Source organism: Prionailurus bengalensis, chromosome D1 (assembly GCF_016509475.1).
Source record: "Prionailurus bengalensis isolate Pbe53 chromosome D1, Fcat_Pben_1.1_paternal_pri, whole genome shotgun sequence".
Classification (NCBI taxonomy): domain Eukaryota; kingdom Metazoa; phylum Chordata; class Mammalia; order Carnivora; family Felidae; genus Prionailurus; species Prionailurus bengalensis.
Window position 1 is genome coordinate 70,236,717 of NC_057346.1, and position 25,159 is coordinate 70,261,875.

At 35.3% G+C, this 25,159-nt stretch overlaps 1 protein-coding gene across 3 annotated transcripts in view; it reads right to left on the reverse strand.

Annotated features, from left to right (window-relative positions):
• BTBD10 (BTB domain containing 10) overlaps positions 1 to 25,159 on the reverse strand; it is an 88,212-nt gene that overhangs the window by 24,021 nt on the left and 39,032 nt on the right. For all 3 annotated transcript variants that reach the window (XM_043580716.1, XM_043580717.1, XM_043580715.1), the window contains one exon: positions 2,262 to 2,458. In XM_043580716.1, coding sequence (XP_043436651.1) covers positions 2,262 to 2,458 — 197 coding nt within the window. The remainder of the gene's footprint in view (positions 1 to 2,261; positions 2,459 to 25,159) is intronic.

The window sequence follows — 25,159 nt, forward strand, 5'->3', positions numbered from 1 at the left end:
AATCCTGATGTAGAAAAGTTGTTTTAAATCACAGTATTTCTCCTTTTTGATTTCAAGTAATATTTCCACAGAACACCATAAATATTATTTCCCAGAAATAAAACCTAAAACCCCAAAATGTTTTCTACATTAATTTTTGTAGATTTCTTTTAAAGATGTACTGATGGCTAATGCTGACCCAGACCAATCAAAATGAAGGTAAATTTTATGATATTATTGTATTTAAAAATATACAGAAACCCAAGAACAGAATAGTCTTCCAACTCAAATAACTAAGCAATGAAAGCTAGTAAACAATTAATAAAAATACCAATTTTAACTGTCCTAAATTCTAAAAGTATTAGTACTATTCTGAGAACACAAAGTACAAACTGAGGACTCTCACTATGTTAATGAGAGCATTACCAAACTAGTAATTTATCTCACAAAAGCAAGGTCCCAAAGGAAGAAAAAAAGTCACTAAGGACACAGAAAGTATTTGTATTTTTCAAATGACTTTTAAATTTTTTTTTTTTCAACGTTTATTTATTTTTGGGACAGAGAGAGACAGAGCATGAACAGGGGAGGGGCAGAGAGAGAGGGAGACACAGAATCGGGAACAGGCTCCAGGCTCTGAGCCATCAGCCCAGAGCCCAACGCGGGGCTCGAACTCCCGGACCGCGAGATCGTGACCTGGCTGAAGTCGGACGCTTAACCGACTGCGCCACCCAGGCGCCCCTTTCAAATGACTTTTAATGTCTCCTAAATAAAATGGCTTCAACAGCTGATGCTATAACTTTTGCTTGAATAAAAGCACTGCCACAAATTTTATAGGACCATATGATTACTATCTATAATTTTAATTAGGTAGGAAATAGTGTTAAAATTCAGAAGATACTCTTTAGCTGTTCCAATATTCTACAAAGGGAAAATTAAAACTAAGATTAGATTCTGTGGTAAATTCCCTTTAGAGGCTAGATAACTGAACTTTAAAGGTGACCTAAAAATGTACCTCCATCTCATCAGATTCATCAGCTTCTGCCAAATTCCTCCATGACTCAGGCTACTTAGAACACTCTGTACAGCTTTACTGATTATATAATTAGGTTGGCTATATCTCCAGAGATATTCTGACACCTCCATTTTATTGCCTGTTTCCGGAATGCTGGTAGCATCCCAAGAGCAAAATTTGCTGAATAAAATCATTTATTACATCCTCCTATTCTCTTCCCAGATACTGAACTTAGCATACAACAACTTATTTATACTTGTGTTGATTTCTGGCTTATCAGTGCTAGTTTGACTTTAAGGACTTACTTTGACATTGATATGATAACTTCTCTGTATAATTAGGCTCTAAGATGAACGATTTTGATTTATAACAATCAAAAACAGGGGTGGTTGGCTCAGTTGGTTAAGCGTCTGACTTCAGCTCAGGTCATTATCTCACAATTCGTGAGTTCAGGGCCCCGCTGACAGCTCAGAGCCTAGAGCCTAGAGCCTGATTTGGATTCTGTCTCTCCCTCTCTCTTTGCCCCTCCCCTGCTCGCACTGTCTCTCTCAAAAATGAATAAGCATTAAAAAAAATTTTTGGAACAATCAAAAACAACCTCAAATATTAAGTCAAGGTATTAAATGTGCCCCTTCCCCAGGGGCAAATGAAAATCAGCATGCTCACACTGCTTACGTACCTCTGCTTCAGACTGGTGCATGCATTATAGTCACACAATGTATTTACCTCAAGTATAATAATGTTCATTTATAGTAATAAGTAGGAAGAAAAAGACCTGAGCTACTTGTCAAGAAAACAAAACACTTCACACCTTCTTTTTCATCTTCTATTTTTTGAATTAAAAATTCTGTCAAAATTCAAAATAAATTACATGATGGTTATTCTAGCTTTTACTTCCTTTTCTAGCATGATTAACCAAGAATTACTATCAATAGTTTACTACAAATTTAAAAAATAAACCACTGCCATGTATCTCATAAGATAAAAATCAATTTGAAAGATTTTAAAAATCTACTTATAACAGTTTTAAAGCCTTTTTAAAATCACTTCTTTTAGAAGACTGTCCTCGATTCTTTAAAAAAAAAATTCATTTTTAAGTCTCATTTAATAAACTAATCTTTTCATAGCAAGAAGCTAAGTTTAAATAGAAGCAACTGAATAGAAGTTAATTTTACCTTGAAGTACTACGCACAATTCACTGTCATTACTGCTTTAACAAGGTAACTGCATGCTTATAAAAACGTCAGGAAGATTAGTGAATTTTACATACCAACATGGTGCTGTCGTGTTGGAGAAGTAACATTTCTAATACAAGGGGTGAGTTGAGATTCCGTTCTTTCATGAGATGAATCTCGCGATCTGTCACTTGACCTTCGTCTATCTCTTGATCGTTCATGTCCCCCACTAGCACCATGTAGACTCATTTTGGTGTGGTCAACAACTCCTTTAGCAACACGTGCAGGAGTACTAATAAGTCAGAAAACAAAATTAACCATAGAAGTAGAACGTAAGATTACAAATGCTTTTAAAGAAAAAAGCAATTAACATAAAACTACTACTATTTTGAAGTGTAAGAATCAAATGCTACTTTACAATTCTGAAATGCAATTTACCTTAAACTTGTAGGTTTTATAAATTCTGAAACACTGTATCTTTAAAGATCATATAATCCAATTCAGTTTTTTTAAGAATGACAAAACTAAAGCCCAGAAATGTTCATTAACTTTTGAGTTAGTATAGTAGTAACAGTAGTCGACACCACCGACATCTCCTAAATATTGTTCAAATACTTTGCTCTCTTTGATTTGGGGGATGGGGAGGTGGAGCAAGAACACCAGCTTCTGGAACTCTTAAAAAAATGAGGTATGGGACAAAGTAATTGGTTTCCTAGCCAAATAAAATACGTCTACATGCTAACTTTAATCAGCTAATTTTGATTTTGACTAACTCTTCATAATTTTTCAAAATCATTTCTCTAAAAACTTTACTATGCTGTGTAAAGTCACAGAATTGAAAATTTTAAAACATCTTAGGTAAATCTGCTCATGAGAAGTGAATAACTGAGAATGATGATTAATGTGGTTGACAGAATTCAGTAACAAAATTATTTATAAACTTGTATGTACTATGTGCACAATGCTATAAAGAAGCACCCTCAAGGAACTTATGATTTAAGTGTAGCAGTAATACATGAACATGTAGAAATTTAAACAAGAGTTATCTCAAATTTCACATGTAAAATGGCTAAATATATCTCAAATATTTAATAAACAAGTTACAGATAATAAATGCTTTAAGATCTCAGAAGAAGACGACATCACTATAAAGTTAAACACTGGTGAACCAAGGTGCTGGCAAATAAAATTTTAATAATCAAAATACATTGCAGGTAGGAAAACTGACAGAACAGAGCCAGACCTAATTAATATACTGGAAATTTACCATCTTAGCATATATCATGGTTCATGGTTTAAAAATACTACAGTTTGTTATAAATAAAAATAGAAGAAACTTCACAGCTTTAGAGAAATACAGACTTAGAATCGATTTGTACTTGAATACTTAATTGCTCAACGTTGTTGAATACTACTTAACATTTTGAAACCTTAGCTTCCTCATGTGTAAAATACAGTTTCGATTTACTCTGTAGGCTTAATATAAGGATTAAAAGAAGTATAAGCAAGGTACCAGCAATGTACCTGCACAAAAGAATCACACATTAAATACTAGTTTAGTTATGACCGATGAAGATATTAAAGTTCACTTATGAGATTGCTCAGTCACGAGATATTTAGTAGATATGCTAATAACACTGTAACTCAAGCCTTTTGATTCATTCCAGGGCCCCCTCCATAATATTACCCTGCACTCCATCACTGAAACCACACTAATTAAAATTTAATCTTCTTGATTTCATTTTAAATTCCATAGTGCTTCAGGGTCATCTCCTCTGTTGGCCTATTACCTATAATTCTTTGCTATTTTAGTGGTTTCTTTCATTATGAAAATCAGTCATCACCTCATTGTAACAGACTACAAAGATAAAAGATAAGGCCAATTTTTGCATTTACCCTAAGAGTTACTTGTAGGAAAATAAAGACAACCTATCACCCTTTGTCAGTTGTCTTTCATAAACCTATAGAAAAAATAAAAAATTCTACTACCACCTTCTTTCAGTGAAAGAGATCAGAGTAGGATTGCATCTTTGAAACATATTTTTTCTTCGAATAGAAAATATTCTACTGCATTCATGGTAAAAACCTTAGAGTAGAAACAATGGACTTTCTGGTTTATGTCCTAAAGTAGGAAAAAGAAAGCAATCTACAATAACGGAAGGATTATATATTGAAAAAATTAACTCCTCAAATTATTCTAGCAGTTAAGTTTTAAATGTGTCAAGAAGCACATTTTCAAAATATGAATCTAACTGATAATCTAATGGATATGGTATATACAACAACTACAACTAAGGCAAATGCAGGACAAATTTCAGTTTGAGCAAGGGCCAAGCAGACTGATTAATTGAAAAAACATTTCCACCAGACATCCCTGTAACTGAAACATTAAATACTACTAAGCATTCTGCTAAAATACTGGCTTCGCTTCTAAACTGTATAGATTTTAAATAAATACAAAAGTTGTCATAATATACTTCCATTCTTTCTTTTCATTCCCAAGTGGAATGTACTCTGAATCAGATCTTCAAAACCAGATGTCATGGAAGACTAATGATGTCCTACTTTATTTAATTAAATAATTTTAGATCAGAAAAGCACTCCAAGGGCAAAAATAATTAACATGTGTAAAATAAAATGAGGACAAGCAAGTTCAGAGGGGATAAGTCTGCTTCATGCTGCATTTAAAAGAGTTGGAGATATGTGACTGACATCTATTTCTAGTCAAGACAAAATAACAAGGGCTGCATTTACTTTCCTATCTGGAAAAATAACCGAAATGGATAAAATATATAAAACAATGGTTTGCAAGACACAGCACATCAGCAAAGAAAGAGTGATCCCTGAAAGATCAAAAACAAAGGAGATAACTGCTCCAAATTACGGTCTTCGAGTTTCCAGGGGCACCTGGGTGGCTCAGTTGGTTAAGCATCTGACTCTTGATTTCGGCTCAGAGCATGACCTCAAGGTTCATGAAATGGAGCCCCACATTGGGTTCACTCTGACAGTACAGAGACCGCTTAGGATTCTCCCTGCCTCTCTCTGCCCCTTCCCTGTTCACACAGTCTCTGTTTCTCTCAAAATAAATACACTTTAGTAAGTAAATAAATGAATAAAAAATAAAGGGGGGAATGAATTTTCAGGCAAACACACAAAAAGATGAATGAATTCATGAGCAGACCTGCATTAAGAAGAGTTACAGGAAGCCCGTTAGAAGAAAAAGTAATGCTAGATGAATATATGAATCTACACAAAGGAATGAAGAACACTGGAAATAATAACTGCCTGGGAACATATAGGCTTTTTTAATTGTTTAAATCTCTTTAAAGGACTAAACAATAATTGTAAGAATACAGCATGTGGTTTATAACCTACACATATAACTATAATAGCATAGTTTGGGAGGAGACACACAGAAGTACACTACTGTGGCTCTTAAACCATTTCTTGTGTTCTGTAATATCATTTGAAGATAGGCTAATAAAGATGTGTATTATAAGCCCTAAAGCAACCACTAAAGTAGAGAAATAAAGAATTACAGCTAATAAGCCAACAAAAGAGAAAATAAAAGTGTAAAAAAAAATTCAATTAATCTAAAACAGGGCAAAGGAAAAAGGGGGAGGATGGGGACACAAGAACAAATGGGACAAATGGAAAATAAACAGCAAGATGACAGACTTAACCTTAATCATATCTATCATTACATTAAATGTAAGTGGCCCAACCCACAAAAGATTATCATCACACTGGATACATAAGTCAGACCCATCTATATGCTGCCTACATGAAACACACTTTAAATATAAAGCTACAAAGAGGCACAATATTAATGGATAATGAAAGATAAAATATTGTAAACACTAATCAAGAGAAAGCAAAAGTAGCTATGTTAATATCAGACAAAGCAGACCACAGAACAAAGAACATGACCAAGGCATATCATAAGAATAAAGGAACATATTCATTAAAAGCACATCCCAGGGGTGCCTTGAGTGGCTCAGTTAGTTGAGCTTCCAAACCTTGATTTCAGCTCAGGTCATGATCCCAGGTCTATGGGATCAAGCTCCGCATTGGACTCCATTAGGTCATACAGGCTGCTTGGGATTCTCTCTTTCCCTCTGCCCCTCTCCCCCACTCATGCTCTCTCAAAAAATTAAATAAAAAATAAAACAAATAAAAGCATGTCCCAAAAGTCCTTCTGCCTCATAACAGAGCTTCAAGATACATGAAGCAAAAACTACAAATATAAAATTACAAGAACTCCACAATTATGACCAGAGATTTCAATACTCTCCTTGTAATACTTAATGGAGCAAGTAGGCAGAAAATCAGAAAGATGAATACAATTTGAACACTAATAACTGCCTTGACCTAATTGACATTTATAGAACATTTAACCCAGTAAGAGCAAAAACTTCATGTGTTTCACATCCACACAAAACATTTACCAAGACAGACTATATTCTGGGCACCAAACAAGTCTCGATAAATTTAAAAGAATTTAAACACATACAATATGTCCTCTGATTACAATGGAATTAGATTAAAATTCAGTAACAGAATGATATATGGAAATTTCCCAAATATTTGGAAATTACATAACATCTTTTAAATAACCCATGGGGCAAAGAAGAAAGCAAAAGGGAAAATGGAAAATGTTCAAGTAAAAAAACCCCAACATAATCCAAATTTGTAGAATGGCACGACATTATAGCAGTGGTTAGGGAGCAAATTATAGCATTACACGTCTACATTAGAGAAAAAAAAAAAAGAAAGTTCTAAAAAAAAAAAACAAAAAACACCTCAGTTTCACCTTAAGAAACTCAACAAAACTAGGAGTGCCTGGGTGGCTCAGTTGGTTAAGCATCCAGTTACGGCTCAGGTCATGATTTCATGGTCTGTGGTTTCGAACCCCATGTCAGGCTCTGTGCTGACAGCCCAGACCTGGACCTGCTTCAGATTCTGTGTCTCCTTGTCTCTCTCTGACCCACCTCTGTTTGTGCTCCACCCCACCCCCCTCAAAAATAGTAAATAAACATTTAAAACAAGAAAAAGAAACTAAACAAAGACCAAATCACACCAAAGTATAAAAATCAGTAATAAAGCTCAGAGTACAAAGCAGAATTAACAGAACACAGAAAAAGAATAGGTAAAATCAATGAAAACAAAACTTAATTTCTTTGGGGGGGAACAAATTTATAAACCTCTAGCCAGACTGGGAAAAAAATAAGATACAAATTTCGAGTATCAGAAATGAGAAAATTGACATTCTACAAAGGTCACCTATATTTAAAAAGTAATAGAAGAATATTATAAATAACTTTATGCAAATAAATTCATCAACTTTGAAAAACTGGTCAAATTTCAAACTACCAAAACTCACTCCAGAAGAAACAGATAAGGTGCATAGCTCTATTTCTATTACAGAAATTGAATTTGCAGTTAAGAACTTTCCCTCTAAGAAAACTCCAGGCCCAGGTAGCTTCACTGACGAACTTTGCCAAGCACTTAAGAGAGATAAAACACTAATACCTACATAAACTCCTCCAGAAAACTGAAGAAAACATATGTCCTAATTCATTCTATGAGGTCAGCATTACCCAGGTACCAAAACCAGACAAAGCCTTACAAGAAAACTAAAAACTGACATCCCTCAGAATATGCATATTTTCAACAAAATTTTAATAAGCCAAATAGAGCAATATATACAAATGTCACATCATGATCTAATGAGATTCATCCTAAAAATGCAAGATTGTCTGAATACTCAAAATCAATTACTATGTCAATTATACTTCAATAAAAGACTCTTTCCTCAATCAATATTATTCACCATATTAACAAATTAATGAAGAAAAATCTGTATCTCACTAAACATACAAAATACATTTGGCAAAATACAAAACCCATTCCTGATTAGGGAAAGAAAAAGAAAAACCCACCTCTCAGCAAAAGTAGGACTACAACAGAATTTCATGAACTGGACAAAAGATATTTATGGAAAACCTACAACCAACATCATACTTACACAAAGATGTCCACTCTCACCACTTTTATTCACCAATGTACGAAAGATTCTAGCCAGAGAAATATGTCAAGAAAAAGACATTGAAGGCACACAGATTGGAAAAGAAGTAAAAGCAACCTTATATGCAGACAATATAATCATCGATTGTCGAGTCTAGTACAAAAAGTTACTAGAACTAATGAGTTTACTAACAAGGTTACACAGGGAACCAACCCATGCACAAATGAAAATCTGCGTAGAACTTCTGACTCCCCCAAAATTTAATAGCCTACTGTTCACCAAAAGCCTTACCTATAAACAGTTGATTAAAACATATTTTGTATGTTATATGTATATTATAATAAAGTAAGCTAAAGAAAACGTTAAGAAAATCATAAGAAACAGAAAATACATTTACAGCACTGTATGTATACTTATTGAGAAAAACAAAAATCCACATGTAAGTAGTCCCACACAGTTTAGATCCATGTTGTTCAACGGTCTCTCCGCTAGCAACAAAATAACCAGAAATTGAAATTTTAAAACAACACTATTTACAATAGAATTAAAAACTTGAAATATATAAGGATAAATCTGACCAAAGATGCCAAAAACTACAAAACATTGCTGGGAGTAATTTAAAAAGACCTAAATAAATGGAAAAATTTACCATTGTCACAAGTCAAATAATTCAATATTGTTAAGATAGCAATTCTCCCCACAAGTTGATCTACAGATCTTTTTTTTTCAATATATGAAGTTTATTGTCAAATTGGTTTCCATACAACACCCAGTGCTCATCCCAAAAGGTGCCCTCCTCAATACCCATCACCCACCCCCCCCTCCCTCCCACCCCCCATCAACCGTCAGTTTGTTCTCAGTTTTTAAGAGTCTCTTATGCTTTGGCTCTCTTCCACTCTAACCTCTTTTTTTTTTTTTTTTCCTTCCCCTCCCCCATGGGTTTCTGTTAAGTTTCTCAGGATCCACATAAGAATGAAACCATATGGTATCTGTCTTTCTCTGTATGGCTTATTTCACTTAGCATCACACTCTCCAGTTCCATCCACGTTGCTACAAAGGACCATATTTCATTCTTTCTCATAGCCACGTAGTACTCCATTGTGTATATAAACCACAATTTCTTTATCCATTCGTCAGTTGATGGACATTTAGGCTCTTTCCATAATTTGGCTATTGCTGAGAGTGCTGCTATAAACATTGGGGTACAAGTGCCTCTATGCATCAGTACTCCTGTATCCCTTGGGTAAATTCCTAGCAGTGCTACTGCTGGGTCATAGGGTAGGTCTATTTTTAATTTTTTGAGGAACCTCCACACTGTTTTCCAGAGTGGCTGCACCAATTTGCATTCCCACCAACAGTGCAAGAGGGTTCCCGTTTCTCCACATCCTCTCCAGCATCTATAGTCTCCTGTTTTGTTCATTTTGGCCACTCTGACTGGAGTGAGGTGATATCTGAGTGTGGTTTTGATTTGTATTTCCCTGATGAGGAGCAACGTTGAGCATCTTTTCATGTGCCTGTTGGCCATCCGGATGTCTTCTTTAGAGAAATGTCTATTCATGTTTTCTGCCCATTTCTCCACTGTGTTATTTGTTTTTCGGGTGTGGAGTTTGGTGAGCTCTTTATGGATTTTGGATACTAGCCCTTTGTCGGACATGTCATTTGCAAATATCTTTTCCCATTCCGTTGGTTGCCTTTTAATGTTGTTGGTTGTTTCCTTTGCTGTGCAGAAGCTTTTTATCTTCCTAAGGTCCCAGTAATTCACTTTTGCTTTTAATTCCCTTGCCTTTGGGGATGTGTCGAGTAAGAGATTGCTACGGCTGAGGTCAGAGAGGTCTTTTCCTGCTTTCTCCTCTAAGGTTTTGATGGTTTCCTGTCTCACATTCAGGTCCTTTATCCATTTTGAGTTTATTTTTGTGAATGGTGTGAGAAAGTGGTCTAGTTTCAACCTTCTGCATGTTACTGTCCAGTTCTCCCCAGCACCATTTGTTAAAGAGACTGTCTTTTTTCCATTGGATATTCTTTCCTGCTTTGTCAAAGATTAGTTGGCCATACATTTGTGGGTCCAGTTCTGGGGTTTCTATTCTATTCCATTGGTCTATGCGTCTGTTTTTGTGCCAATACCATGCTGTCTTGATGATGACAGCTTTGTAGTAGAGGCTAAAGTCTGGGATTGTGATGCCTCCTGTTTTGGTCTTCTTCTTCAAAATTACTTTGGCTATTCGGGGTCTTTTGTGGTTCCATATGAATTTTAGGATTGCTTGTTCTAGTTTCGAGAAGAATGCTGGTGCAATTTTGATTGGGATTGCATTGAATGTGTAGATAGCTTTGGGTAGTATTGACATTTTGACAATATTTATTCTTCCAGTCCATGAGCATGGAATGTTTTTCCATTTCTTTATATCTTCTTCAATTTCCTTCATAAGCTTTCTATAGTTTTCAGCATACAGACCTTTTACATCTTTGGTTAGATTTATTCCTAGGTATTTTATGCTTCTTGGTGCAATTGTGAATGGAATCAGTTTCCTTATTTTTATTTGTTTTCTTTCTTTATTTTCTTTCTTTCTGTTGCTTCATTATTAGTATATAAGAATGAAACTGATTTCTGGACATTGATTTTGTATCCTGCAACTTTGCTAAATTCATGTATCAGTTCTAACAGACTTCTGGTGGAGTCTGTTGGATTTTCCATGTATAATATCATGTCATCTGCAAAAAGTGAAAGCTTAACTTAATCTTTGCCAATTTTGATGCCTCTGATTTCCTTTTGTTGTCTGATTGCTGATGCTAGCACTTCCAACACTATGTTAAACAACAGCGGTGAGACTGGACATCCCTGTCGTGTTCCTGATCTCAGGGGAAAGCTCTCAGTTTTTCCCCATTGAGGATGAGGTTAGCTGTGGGCTTTTCATAAATGGCTTTTATGATCTTTAAGTATGTTCCTTCTATCCTGACTTTCTCGAGGGTTTTTATTAAGAAAGGTTGCTGAATTTTGTCAAAGGCCTTTTCTGCATCAATTGACAGGATCATATGGTTCTTATCTTTTCTTTTATTAATGTGATGTATCACGTTGATTGATTTGCGAATGTTGAACCAGCCCTGCAGCCCAGGAATGAATCCCACTTGATCATGGTGTATAATTCTTTTTATATGCCGTTGAATTCGATTTGCTAGTATCTTATTGAGAATTTCTGCATCCATATTCATCAGGGATATTGGCCTGTAGTTCTCTTTTTTTACTGGGTCTCTGTCTGGTTTAGGAATCAAAGTAATACTGGCTTCATAGAATGAGTCTGGAAGTTTTCCTTCCCTTTCTATTTTTTGGAATAGCTTGAGAGGGATAGGTATTATCTCTGCTTTAAACGTCTGGTAGAACTCCCCTGGGAAGCCATCTGGTCCTGGACTCTTATTTGTTGGGAGATTTTTGATGACTGATTCAATTTCTTCGCTGGTTATGGGTCTGTTCAAGCTTCCTATTTCCTCCTGATTGAGTTTTGGAAGCGTGTGGGTGTTTAGGAATTTGTCCATTTCTTCCAGGTTGTCCAGTTTGTTGGCATATAATTTTTCATAGTATTCCCTGATAATTGCTTGTATCTCTGAGGGATTGGTTGTAATAATTCCATTTTCATTCATGATTTTATCTATTTGGGTCATCTCCCTTTTCTTTTTGAGAAGCCTGGCTAGAGGCTTATCAATTTTGTTTGTTTTTTCAAAAAACCAACTCTTGGTTTTGTTGATCTGCTCTACAGTTGTTTTAGATTCTATTGTTTATTTCTGCTCTGATCTTTATTATTTCTCTTCTTCTGCTGGGTTTGGGGTGTCTTTGCTGTTCTGCTTCTAGTTCCTTTAGGTGTGCTGTTAGATTTTGTATTTGGGATTTTTCTTGTTTCTTGAAATAGGCCTGGATTGCAATGTATTTTCCTCTCAGGACTGCCTTCACTGCATCCCAAAGCATTTGGATTGTTGTATTTTCATTTTCATTTGTTTCCATGTATTTTTTAATTTCTTCTCTAATTGCCTGGCTGACCCATTCATTCTTTAGTAGGGTGTTCTTTAACCTCATGCTTTTGGAGGTTTTCCAGACTTTTTCCTCTGGTTGATTTCAAGCTTCCAGATACACTATGATTCTAATAAAAAACTGAGGTTTCTTACTCAAAAGTGACAAATTGATTCTAAAAATTCATACAGACAAACAAAGGAACTACAATAGTCTATGTAACTTTTTTAAAAGAACAGATATGGAACAGTAACACAACCTAATTTCAAGGCTTATTATAAAGCTATAGGAATGAACACAGGAAGCTACTGGCATGATGACAGATAACTAGATCAATAAATCAGGCAAGGGCCCACATACATACATAGACAACACATTTTCAATAAGGGTTCAAAGTTAATTCAAGGGTCTTTTGATCACATAGTGCTGAAAAGTATGAATATAAATGTATATTCCACTGCCAGCACCTAGAAAGGGGGGTGGGAGGGAGTTGCAGGAAAGGGAGAACTCTGATCTAAAGTTTGCATCATATACAAAAAGTGAAGTCAAAATGGATCACAACCCTAACTCCAAAACCTAAAATTATAAAACTCTGATGGGGGAAAAAAAAGCACAGTTCATTAATAAATAAATTGATGGACTGGGATTACATCAAAATTAAAAACTTTCACTCTTCCAAAGAGCAAAATTTCATTCTCACTTAAGAGAATGAAATCACGACCTTAAAGAGCTGGAAAAGTAACAGCAAATAAAACCCAAAACCAGAACACAGGAAATAATAAAGATCAGAGCAGAAGTCAATGCTATCAAAACCAAAAAAACCAAAAAAAAAAACAAACAAAAAAACCAGAATGAAACCAGAAGCTGGTTTTTTGAAAGAATTAACAAAACTGATAAAACCCTAGCCAGTCTGATCAAAAAGATAAAGGAAAGGACCCAAATAAAATCAAGAATGAAAGAGGAGAGATCACAACCAACACAGCAGAAATACCAATAATAAGAATATTACAAGCAATTATACACCAATAAAATGGGAAATTGGAAGAAATGGACAAATTTCTAGAAACATATAAACTACCAAAATTGAAACAAGAAACAGAAAATTTGAACAGACCCATAACCAGTAAAGATATAGAATTAGTAATGAAAAATCTCCCAAAAAACAAGAGTCCAGGGCCAGATGGCTTTCCAGAGGAATTCCATTGTTCCAAAAAATAAAAATGGAAGGAAAACTTCCAAACTCATTCTATGAAGCCAGCATTACCTTGATTCCAAAACCAAAGACCCCACTAAAAAGGAGAACTATAGACCAATTTCCTTGATGATACAAAAATCCTCAACAAGATACTAGCCAACCAGATCCAACAATACATTTAAAAAAATTATTCACCACGACTAAGTGGGATTTATACCTAAGATGCAGGGCTGGTTCAATATCCGCAAAACAATCAATGTGATACATCATATCAATAAAAGACAAGAACCACATGATCCTCTCAAGAGATGCAGAGAAAGCATCTGACAAAATACAGTATCCTTTCTAGATAAAAAACCCTCAAGAAAGTAGGGATAGAAGGATCATACCTCGAGATTATAGAAGCCATATATGAACGAGCCAATGCTAATATCATCCTCAATTGGGAAAAACTGAGAGCTTTCCCCCTAAGGTCAGGAACAAGACAGGGATGTCCACTCTCGCCACTGTTTTTCAACATAGTATTGGAAGTCCTAGCCTCAGCAATCAGACAACACAAAGAAATAAAAGGCATCCAAATCAGCCAGGAGGAGGTCAAATTTTCACTCGTCGCAGACGACATGATATTCTATATGGAAAACCTAAAAGATTCCACCAAAAACTGCTAGAACTAATCCATGAATTCAGCAATGTTGCAGGATATAAAATCAATGCACAGAAATCAGTTGCATTCCTATACACCAATAATGTGGCAACAGAAAGAGAAATCAAGGCATCAATCCCATTTACAATTACACCAAAAACCATAGAATACCCAGGAATAACTCTAACCAAAGAGGTGAAAAATCTATACACTGAAAACTATAGAAAGCTTATGAAAGAAGTTGAAAAAGACACAAAAAAAATGAAAAAATATTCCATGCTCCTGGATAGGAAAAACAAATATTGTTAAAATGTCAATACCACCCAAAGCAATCTACATATTCAATGCAATACCTATCAAAATAACACCAGCATTCTTCAGAGAGCTAGAAGAAACAATCCTAAAATTTGTATGGAACCAGAAAAGACTCCGAATAGCCAAAGCAATCTTGAAAAAGAAAACCAAAGCAGGAGGCATCACAATCCCGGACTTCAAGCTGTACTACAAGGCTGTAATCATCAGGACAGTATGGTATTGGCACAAATACACTCAAATCAATGGAACAGAATAGAGAACCCAGAAATGGACCCACCAACCTGTGGCCAACTCATCTTTGACAAAGCAGGAAAGAATATCCAATGGAATAAAGACAATCTCTTCATCAAGTCGTGCTGGGAAAACTGGACAGCAACATGCAGAAAAATGAACCTAAACCACTTTCTTACACCATACACAAAAATAAACTCAAAATGGATGAAAGACCTAAACCTAAGACAGGAAGCCATCAAAATCCTCGAGGAGAAAGCCGGCAAAAACCTCTATAACTTGGCTGCAGCAACTTCTTACTCAACACGTCTCCAGAGGCAAGGGAAACAAAAGCAAAAATGAACTATTGGGACCTCATCAAAATAAAAAGCTTCTGCACAGCGGAAGGAAACAAACAACAAAACTAACAGGCAACTGACAAAATGGGAGAAGACATTTGCAAACGACCTATAAGATAAAGGGTTAGTATCCAAAATCTATAAAGAACTTATCAAACCCAACACCCAAAAAACAAATAATCCAGTGAAGACATCGGCAAAAGACATTAATAGACACTTCTCCAAAGAAAACATCCAGATGGCCAACAGACACATGAAAAAATGCTCAATATACTCATCATCAGGGAAATACAAATCAAAACCACAATGAGATACCTCACAACTGTCAGAATAGCTAACACTAACTCAGGCAACAACAGATGTTGGCAAGGATGTGGAAGAAAGGATTTCGTTTGCACTGCTGGTGCAAATGCAAACTGGTGCAGCCACTCTGGAAAACAGTATGGAGGTTCCTCAAAAAATTAAAAATAGAACTACCCTACAACCCAGCAATTGCACTATTAGGTATTTATCCAAGGGGTACAGGTATGCTGTTTCAAAGGGGCATACATACCACAATGTTTATAGCAGCACTATCAACAACAGCCAAGGTATGGAAAGAGCCCAAATGTCCATCGATGGATGAATGGATAAAGAAGATGTCATATATATACACGATGGAGTATTACTCGGCAATCAAAAAGAATGAAATCTTGCCATTTGCAACTATGTGGATGGAATTAGAAGGTATGCTGAACGAAATTAGAGAAAGACAAATATCATATGACTTCACTCATATGAGGACTTTAAGATACAGAGCAGATGAACATAAGGGAAGGGAAGCAAAAATAATATAAAAACAGGGAGGGGGACAAAACATAAGAGACTCTTAAATAGGGAAAACAAACAGAGGGTTACTGGAGGGGCTGTGGGAGGGGAGATGGGCTAAACAGGTAAGGGGCATTAGAATCTACTCCTGAAGTCATTGTTGCACTATATGCTAACTAGCTTGTATGTAAATTAAAAAATAAAGAAAAAAAATAAATCTAATGATGATGACCCCCCCCACCCAAAAAAAGAGAATGAAATCATGTATCTGATAAAGAACACGTATTTAGAATATGAAGAACTCCCAAAGTAATGTGCAAAAAAACCTTGAGATATACAGATGAAAAAAAAATTAAGGACATGAAAAGATGCTGAACATCATCACTCTTAAAGAAATGCAAATTAAAACCACAATGTAACACCATTTCACATCTATTTGAATGGCTAAATAAAAGGAATGGCCATATCAAGTGTCGATGAATTTGTGTAAAAATCAAACTCTCACATATTCCTGATGATAATGTAGAATGGTACCACCACTTTGAAAACCGTTTTTGGAAAACAGTATGAAAGCTTCTTAAGAACTTAAATATATTCTCCCAACCATTCCATCTTACCTATTTACCCAAAAGAAATAAAAGCATATGTCAATAAAAAGATACAAACATTGTTAGTTGCTTTACTTGTAACAGCCCCAAATTGGAAACAACCTAAATGCCTATAAACAGGTAACTGGATAAACAATTTTGGTGTATGCATACAATAGAATACTACTCAACAAAAAGGAGAAACAAATTATTAATACAAATTACAACATGGGTCAAGTTCAAAATTATACTGAGCGAAGGAAGCTAGATCACTACACCATCCAAAAAAAGGGAACATTTATATCAAACTCTAGGAAACACAAACTACAGTGTCAGAAAATATAGTGGTACTTGTATGGGCATGGAATATGGGTGTTGAAAGAGGCCGAAGGAAGAGTTACAAGGGATCCCAAGCAGAACTCTTTGAGTAGAAAGAAAAGGCAACAACCAGAAGAAAATTATGAAAGGAGAAAATTCCATAGATAAAGCAAACATATAACAAAGGTAGTAGATTAATCATTTATAAAAGCAGCACAGAGGTTGAAACACAAAAACAGTAAAATCAATTACATCCAAAAAAATCAGTCAAGGCATACACAAAATAAAAGATGTAAATATGACATCACATACCTAAAATGTGGAAGGAGGAATAAAAATTTAATGCTTTTAGAATGTGTTTGAATTTAAGTGACCATTAACTCAATATAAACTACTATACACGTAAGATGTTATATATGAACATAATGGTAACCACAAGCCAAAACCTTTAATAGATACACAAAAAAATAAAGAGAATGGAATCCAAGCATAACACTAAAGAAAACCATCATACCAGGAAGGAACAGATCAAGAGAAAAAGGAACAGAGAAAAACTATAAAAACAACCGGGAAGCAAATAAGTACATACCTATCAATAATTACTTTAAATATAAATGGAAAAAAAATTCCAATCAAAAGACACTAGATGACTGAATGGATAAGAAAAACAATACCCATTATATGCTGCCTACAAAAGACTCACTTCAGACCTAAACCCATGTACAGACTGAAAGTGAAGAAGGGCTGGAAAAACATATACCATGCAAATGGGAGTGAAAAAAAAAAAAAAAGCCCAGGTGCCTTATAACAAACAAAAGAGACTTCAAAACAGACTATAGCAAAAAATAGAAATAAAATAAAACAGACTGTAGCAAGAGAAAAAGGACACTACGTAATGATAAAGAGAACAATATAAGAGGATATAACAATTGTAAATATCTATGCACCCAACATAGTAGCACCTAAATGCATAAAGCAATTATCAAAAGACATAAAAAGAGAAACTGACAGTAATACAGTAATAGTAGGGGACTTTGGCACCCCACTTACATCAATATATAGATCAGCCAGACAGAAAATCAAGGAAACAGTGATTGAAAGACATATTAGGCAAGATGGACATAACAGATATTTACGGACATTCCAACCAACACCAGCAACATATACATTCTTTCCAAGTCCACATGGAACATTCTACAAGACAGATCATGTTAGGCTATAAAACAAGTCAATAAATTTAAGAAGACTGATATCATATCAAGCATCTTGTCCAACCACAATAGCATGAAACTAGAAATCAATCACAAAGGGTGCCTAGGTGGTTCAGTTGGCTAAGCATCTGACTTCGGCTCAGGTTATGATCTCACAGTTCGTGAGTTCAAACCCTGTGTTGGACTCTGTGCTGACAGCTCAGAACGTGGAGACTGCTTCACATTCTGTATGTGTCTCTTTCTGCCCCTCCCCCACTTGTGTTTTCTCTCTCTCTCTCTCTCTCAAAAATAAATACACATTAAAAACAATTTTTCTAGGGGAGCACCTGGGTGGCTCAGTTGGTTAAGCGACCAACATTGGCTCAGGTCATGACCTTGTGGTTTGAGAGTTCGAGCCCCGGGTCGGGCTCTGTGCTGACAGCTTAGAGCCTGCAGTCTGCTTTGGATTCTGGGTCTTCCTCTCTCTCTGCCCCTACCTGGCTTGTGCTCTCTCTCTCTCTCAAAAATAAACAAACATTAAAAAAAAAATTTTTTTTTAAGCAATCACAAGAAGGAATCTGGAAAGAACACACAAACATGGAGGCTAAACAACATGCTACTAAGCAATGAATGGGTCAACCAAGAAACCAAAGAAGAAATAAAAAAATACACAAAGACAAATGAAAATGAAAACACAGTGGTCCACAATCTTTGGGACACAGGAAAAGCAATTCTAAGGGAGAAGTTTACAGCAACACAGGTCTACATCAAGAAATAAGAAAAATCTCAAACAATTCAACCTTACAAAGAATTCAACCTTACACCTAAAATTAGGAGCTAGAAAAAAGAACAACCAAAGCCCTAAGCTAGCAGAAGGAAGGAAATAGTAAAGATTAAAACAGAAAAAAGAGAAAAGATTAAAGCAGAAATAGAGGATTAAAAAGTAAAAGATCAATGAAACCAGGAGCTGATTCCTTGAAAAGATAAACATTGATAAGCCTTTAGCCAGACTCATCAAGAAAAAAAGATAAAGGCTCAAATAAATATTTCAGAAATAAAGGAGAAATAACAACTTACACCACAGAAATACAAAGAAGCATGCCAATAAATTGGACAATCTAGGAGAAATTGATAAATTCTTAGAAACATATTATCTTCCAAAATCAGGAAGAAATAGAAAACCTGAACAGACCAATTACTAGTAAAGAAAGTGAATCAGTAATCAAAAGACTCCCAACAAACAACAGTACAAGACTAGACGCTTTCAAAGGCAAGTTCTAGCAAACATGAAGAGCTAATACTTATTCGTCTCAAGTTATTCCAAAAAAATAGAAGAGAAAGAAAAACTTCTAAATTCATTCTACAAGGCCAGCATTATTACCCTGATACCAAAACCAGGCAAAGACACTGCAGAAAAAGACAACTACAGGCCATGATCTCTGACAAACATGGATGCAAAAATCCTCAACAAAATATTAACAAACTGAATTCAACAAAACATTAAAAAAGCAATTCACCACAATCAAGTAAAGTTTAGGTATGGAAGGGTGGTTCAATATTCGCAAATCAATGTGACATCACATTAACAAAAGAAAGGATAAAAACCATATGATCATCTCAGAAAAAGCACTTGACAAAATACAACACCCATTCATGATACAAATTCTCAACAAAGCAGGTTTAGGTGGAACATATTTCAACATAATAAAAGCTTTATGTGGAAAACCCACAGCTAACATCATATTCAATGGTAAAAAACTTTGAGTCTGTCCTCAGATTAGGAACAAGACGAAGACATCCACCCTAGCACTTTTATTCAACATAGTACTGTAAGTCCTAGCTGCAGCAATCAGACAAGAAAATGATATAAAAGGCATCCACTGGTAAAGAAGAGTAACTCATTGTTTGTAGATGACATGATACTATATATAGAAAACCCTAGACTCCACCAAAAAACTATTAGAACTGATAAATTAACAGTAACGTTGCAAGACACAAAATCAATATACAGAAATCTGTTCCATTTCTACAAAGTAGCAGAAAGAGAAATTAAGAAAATAATCCCATTTACAACTTTACCAAAAAGAATAAAATACCTAGGAATAAACTTAACCAAGGAGGTGAAAGACCCGTACTTTGAAAACTATAAAACACTGATGAGAAAGTGAAAGTGACAAACACAAATGGAAATCTATTCCATGCTCACAGGTTGGAAGAATATCATTAAAATGTCCATACTGCCAAAAACAATCTACAGACTCAATGCAATCCCTATCAAAATACCAACAGCATTTTTCATAAAACCAGAACAAATAATACTAAAATTTGTATGGGACCACAAAAGACCCTGAATAGCCAAAGCAATCTTGAAAAATAACAACAAAGCTGGAGGTATCATAATCCCAGATTCCAAGATACATTACACAGCTGCAGTAATCAAAACAGTATATAGTACTAGCACAAAGACACACAGACCAATGAAACAGAACTGAGAGCCCCGAAATAAACCCATGCTTATATATTCAATTAACCTACAACAAAGGAGGCAAGAGTATACAATGGGGAAAAGACAAGTCTCTTCAATAAATGGTGCTAGGAAAACGGGACAGCTACATGCAAATGAATAAAACTGAACCACTTTCTTACCCCATACACAAAAATAACCTCAAAATGGATTAAAGACCTAAATGTGAGATGGACAAAACTCCTAAAAGAAATCACAGGCGGTAATCTCTTGGACATCAACCTTAGCAAACACATTTATGGATATGTCTCCCAGGTAAGGGAAACAAAAACAGAGTAAAACTATTGGAACTGTACCAAAATGAAGAGCTTTCGTACAGCAAAGGAAACCATCAACAAAACAAAAGATAACCTACTGAATAAGAAAAGATACTGGCAAATGATATATCCAATAAGAGATTAATATCCAAAACATATGAAGAAGTTCTACAACACCCCTCCCCCCACCAAAAAAAAACCCCAAATAACCAGATTAAAAAACAGGCAGAGGACTTGAATAGACATTTTTCCAAAGAAGACATACAGATGGGCAACAGGCACATGAAAAGATGTTCAGCATTGCTAATCATCAGGGAAACGCAAGTTAAAACCACAATGAGATATCGCCTTACACCAATCAGAATGGCTAAAACCAGAAAGAATTAACAAATGTGGAGAGAAATGAACCCTCGTGGACTGTTGATGAGAATGTAAATTGGTACAGCCACTGTGGACACCAGTGGTGGAAGTTCCTCAAAAATTAAAAATAGAAATACTATATGATCCAGCAATTCTACTACCCAAAGAAAACAATAACAGAACTGAAAAGATATATCCATCTGTGGGACTCCTGGCTGGCTCAGTCAGTAGATGCAGCTCTTGATTTCAGGGTTGTAAGTCTGAGCCCCACACTGCTGTAGAGATTAGTTAAAAATATAATCAGAAAGATGGGGCGCCTGGGTGGCTCAGTTGGTTAAGCGTCCAACTTCGGCTCAGGTCACGATCTCACGATTTGTGGGTTCAAGGCCCGCGTCAGGCTCTGTGCTGACAGCTTGCTGAGAGCCTGGAGCCTGCTCCAGATTCTGTCTCCCTTTCTCTCTGCCCCTGCCCCACTCACACTCTGTCTCTGTCTCTCTCAAAAATAAATAAACATTAAAAAAAATAATAATAAAATAAAATAAAATAAAATAATAAAATCAGAAAGAAATAAAGAGGGAGGGAGGGAGGGGAAGGAAGGAAGGGAGGGAGGGAGGGAGGGAGGGAAGAAGAAAAGACACACGCATCCCTATGTTTATCACAGCATTACTTACAACAGCCAAGACATGGATGCGACCCAAGTATCCATCAATAGATGAATGGGTAAAGAAAATGCAGTGTATATACTATAATGGAATACTACTCGGCTATAAAAAGAATGAGATCTTGCCATTTGAAACAACATGAATGAACCTAGAGGGTACAGTGCTAAGTGAAGTAAGTCAGAAAGAGAAAGACAAATATTTTATGATTCCACTTATATGTAGAATCTAAAAAACAAAAACAAAAAGGCAGATTCTGAAACAGAGAACTGGTGGTTGCCAGAAGGGAGGTAGGTAGAGGGAATGAGAGAAACAGATAATGGGGATCAAGAGGTACTAACTTACAATTTTTTTAATTTTTAAAAAACGTTTTTATGTTTTGACTTATTTTTGAGAGAGAGAGAGAGAGAGAGAGAGAGAGAGAGAGAGAACACAAGAGAGCAAATGGAGGAGGGGCAGAGAGAGGGAGACACAGAATTTAAGGCAGGCCCCAGACTCTAAGCTATCAGCACAGAGCCCAACACAGGGCTCAAACTCACAGACCATACCGCAAGATCGTGACCTGAGCCAAAGTTGGAGGCCCAACTGAATGTGCCACCCAGGCACCCCATAAGGTCCAAACTTACAATTGTAAATCACAGAGATGGAAAGTGCATCATAAAGAATATAGTCAACCACACTGAAGGAGCACCTGGGTGGCTAAGTTGGCTCAGGTCATGATTTCGCCATTCAGAGAGCAAGCCCTCCATCAGGCTCAGGGTGGAGCATGGAGCCTGCTTGGGATTCTCTTTCCCTTTCCCTCTGCCCCTCCCCTGCTCATCCTTTCTTTCTTTCTCTCACTTTCAGAATAAATAAAATTTAAAAAGTTATAATAATATTGCAGTAATAATGTTGTATGGTAACAGATGGTGACTACACTTATCGTGGTGAGCACTGAGAAATGTAAAGAACTGCTGAATCAATATGTTACATGCCTGAAATTAATACAGCATTGTATGTTAATTATACTTCAATATTAAAAAAAAAAAAAAGACCTCAAGGAAACTTTTGGGTGTGATGGATATGTTCATTTACTGGTTGCAGTGATGTTTCATTAAGTACATACCTATATCAAAACTTATCAAACTCTACACCAGAATTGGCCTCTTGGCTAAAACATAGCTTGCTTAAGGCTACCCTCCCAGAAGTTTCTACTTGTCATTTCAATTACACTTAAGTAATAAAAGTCATGCCTTTCTCCTAATAAATTCTAAACTCTCTTTCACTAACCAACATAGATTCTTGGATTTCCTCTCATAACACGGTTCTTGTTCTCATGAAGCCATAAACATTTAGACAATAAGATTAAAAACAATTACCATCTCCAACTGATCACCACTTGAAAACCTCACAGATCAGCATTTATTACCCAACAATTACTACAAGAAACCCAAATCAGAATTCATAATCGTGAATTCCCTAAGATCACAATTTTCATCAATAATATCACTCACAGCACCTCGCTAATAAACCAACCTTAAACACAAATCCTATTGCCAAAAGAAAATACTTCCATTTTTAAATCTTGCAACTTTATAAGCTAATTATGCTTCCGACTTATTTTATACCAACTATTCACTTAACTTCAAAATCATGCTTTGAAGCAAAAGATAAGTCAACAGGCAGTAAGTCTCCTCCTACCAAAATTAAATCTAAGACGGTCACTCTCAGAAGCAAATATCTATTTATATCAAGCTTCAGAATATTCATTTTGTATGAATCTCTGTTTATGACCTTGCCACCTAATTTGTTTCAAAATTCCAATTTCGGCAACAGATTCCAATGGCAGGGAAGTTCCTAAGGACTGAAGAGCAATTTAAGGGTCTTTTTTATTTTGTTCAGTAAAACTAAAAAAACTCTTACAGAGGGGGAAAATAGTAAAGTAGTATGTATAGAGATAGAGTTTGAAAAATCCAACAGTATTGCAATCTCTGAAGGGATAAATAAACTGTGGTATATCCACACAATGGAGTAGTACTCAGAAATAAAAAAAGAACTACTGATATGTACAATGTGAATGGACCCAAAGGCATTATACTCAATGAAAAACCCCAAACCCAAAAGTTTACATACTCTCTGATTCCATTTAGATAATATTCTTAAAATCATGATGATGGAGAACACATCAGGGGTTGCCAGATGCTAACGAGATAGCAGGAGGGAGGAGTTTGCTTGTGGTGATGCAACAGTTCTGTTTCCTAATTGTGGATATAGTTACATGAATCTATGTATTTGATAAAATATCACAGGATATATACTAGAAAAAAAAGTTTATCTAAAAACTGCTGCCTACAGTTAATAGTATTGTACCAATGTTCATTTCCTGGTTTGCTAATATACTACACTTATGTAAGATGTTATCATTAAAGAAAGCGGGGTGAAGAGTACCCAGGAACTCTACACAATTTTTGTAATTTCTTATAAATCTAAAACTGTTTCATAATAAAAAGTTTAATAAACTTAACAAAAAGAAAACAGACAATGTAGAGAGAAAAAGAGCAAAACAATAATTAATCAACTGATTTGGAAAAAAATATTATAACCATAAAACAAGGACAGGGATATTGTTTTTAAAAAAATAGAGAATGAGCAGTCTTAGAAATTCAAAACACAACAGCAGAAGCTTTAAAGGATTACTAGAAGAACTGAAAGATAATATTGGGAATAAAAGACAAATAATAGAAAATAAAGAGAGAAAGGATGAGAAAATTAGAGAATTAATCAATGAGGTCAACATTCAAATAATATATGTTCAGAGAGAACAGAGAAAATGGAGGGAAATGATACATGAAAAATCTCCAGAAGTAACTGATATTACTAAGCACTGGAAGTAACTGATATTACTAAGCACTGCTGCTGGTATCCAAGAGAAACTAGTTGTAATAAATACACAAAAAGTAAAATATCTATAAAGCGAATGATATTCATTTCTGTGTGGCACCCTTATGTAGTACACACATATTACAACCTTATGTGAAAGCACTTTCCTAGTTTGAGCAATTATATTGCCTATATTTAAACACTTCCAGCAACTAACATCATAACCTGGTGCATCTTATTAATGTTTGTTGAACTTAGCTGAAGTTTCAGGGTACATATAGTATCTAAGCGTTTCCCTTCACTGGTTGCTTATTCTTTGCTGTGTGTGTGTATGTGTGTGTGTGTGTGTGTGTGTGTATACAGGGATACAAAGCTTTACAGTTTATAAGGTGTTTTACACATTTAATCAAGCTTTTAACATATACCATTTCTTAAAAGTGAGGTTAGCATCCTTGTAAATTTTGCACTAGATGTTCCTATCCATTAGCCTGTCCTTAAAACAGCAGTATTTTAAAGCCTATTTTTATTTTGGGGAAAACTAAATATTACTTTTTATTTAAGCATTATTTTTATTACTATAACAAGTATCATATTTTATGTTTTAGCTTTTTTAACTAAGCCTTTTAAATGATTTCATATTAATATGTTTTTAAGCACTTAATCTGTGTAAGCTGTTTATAGTTTTTTT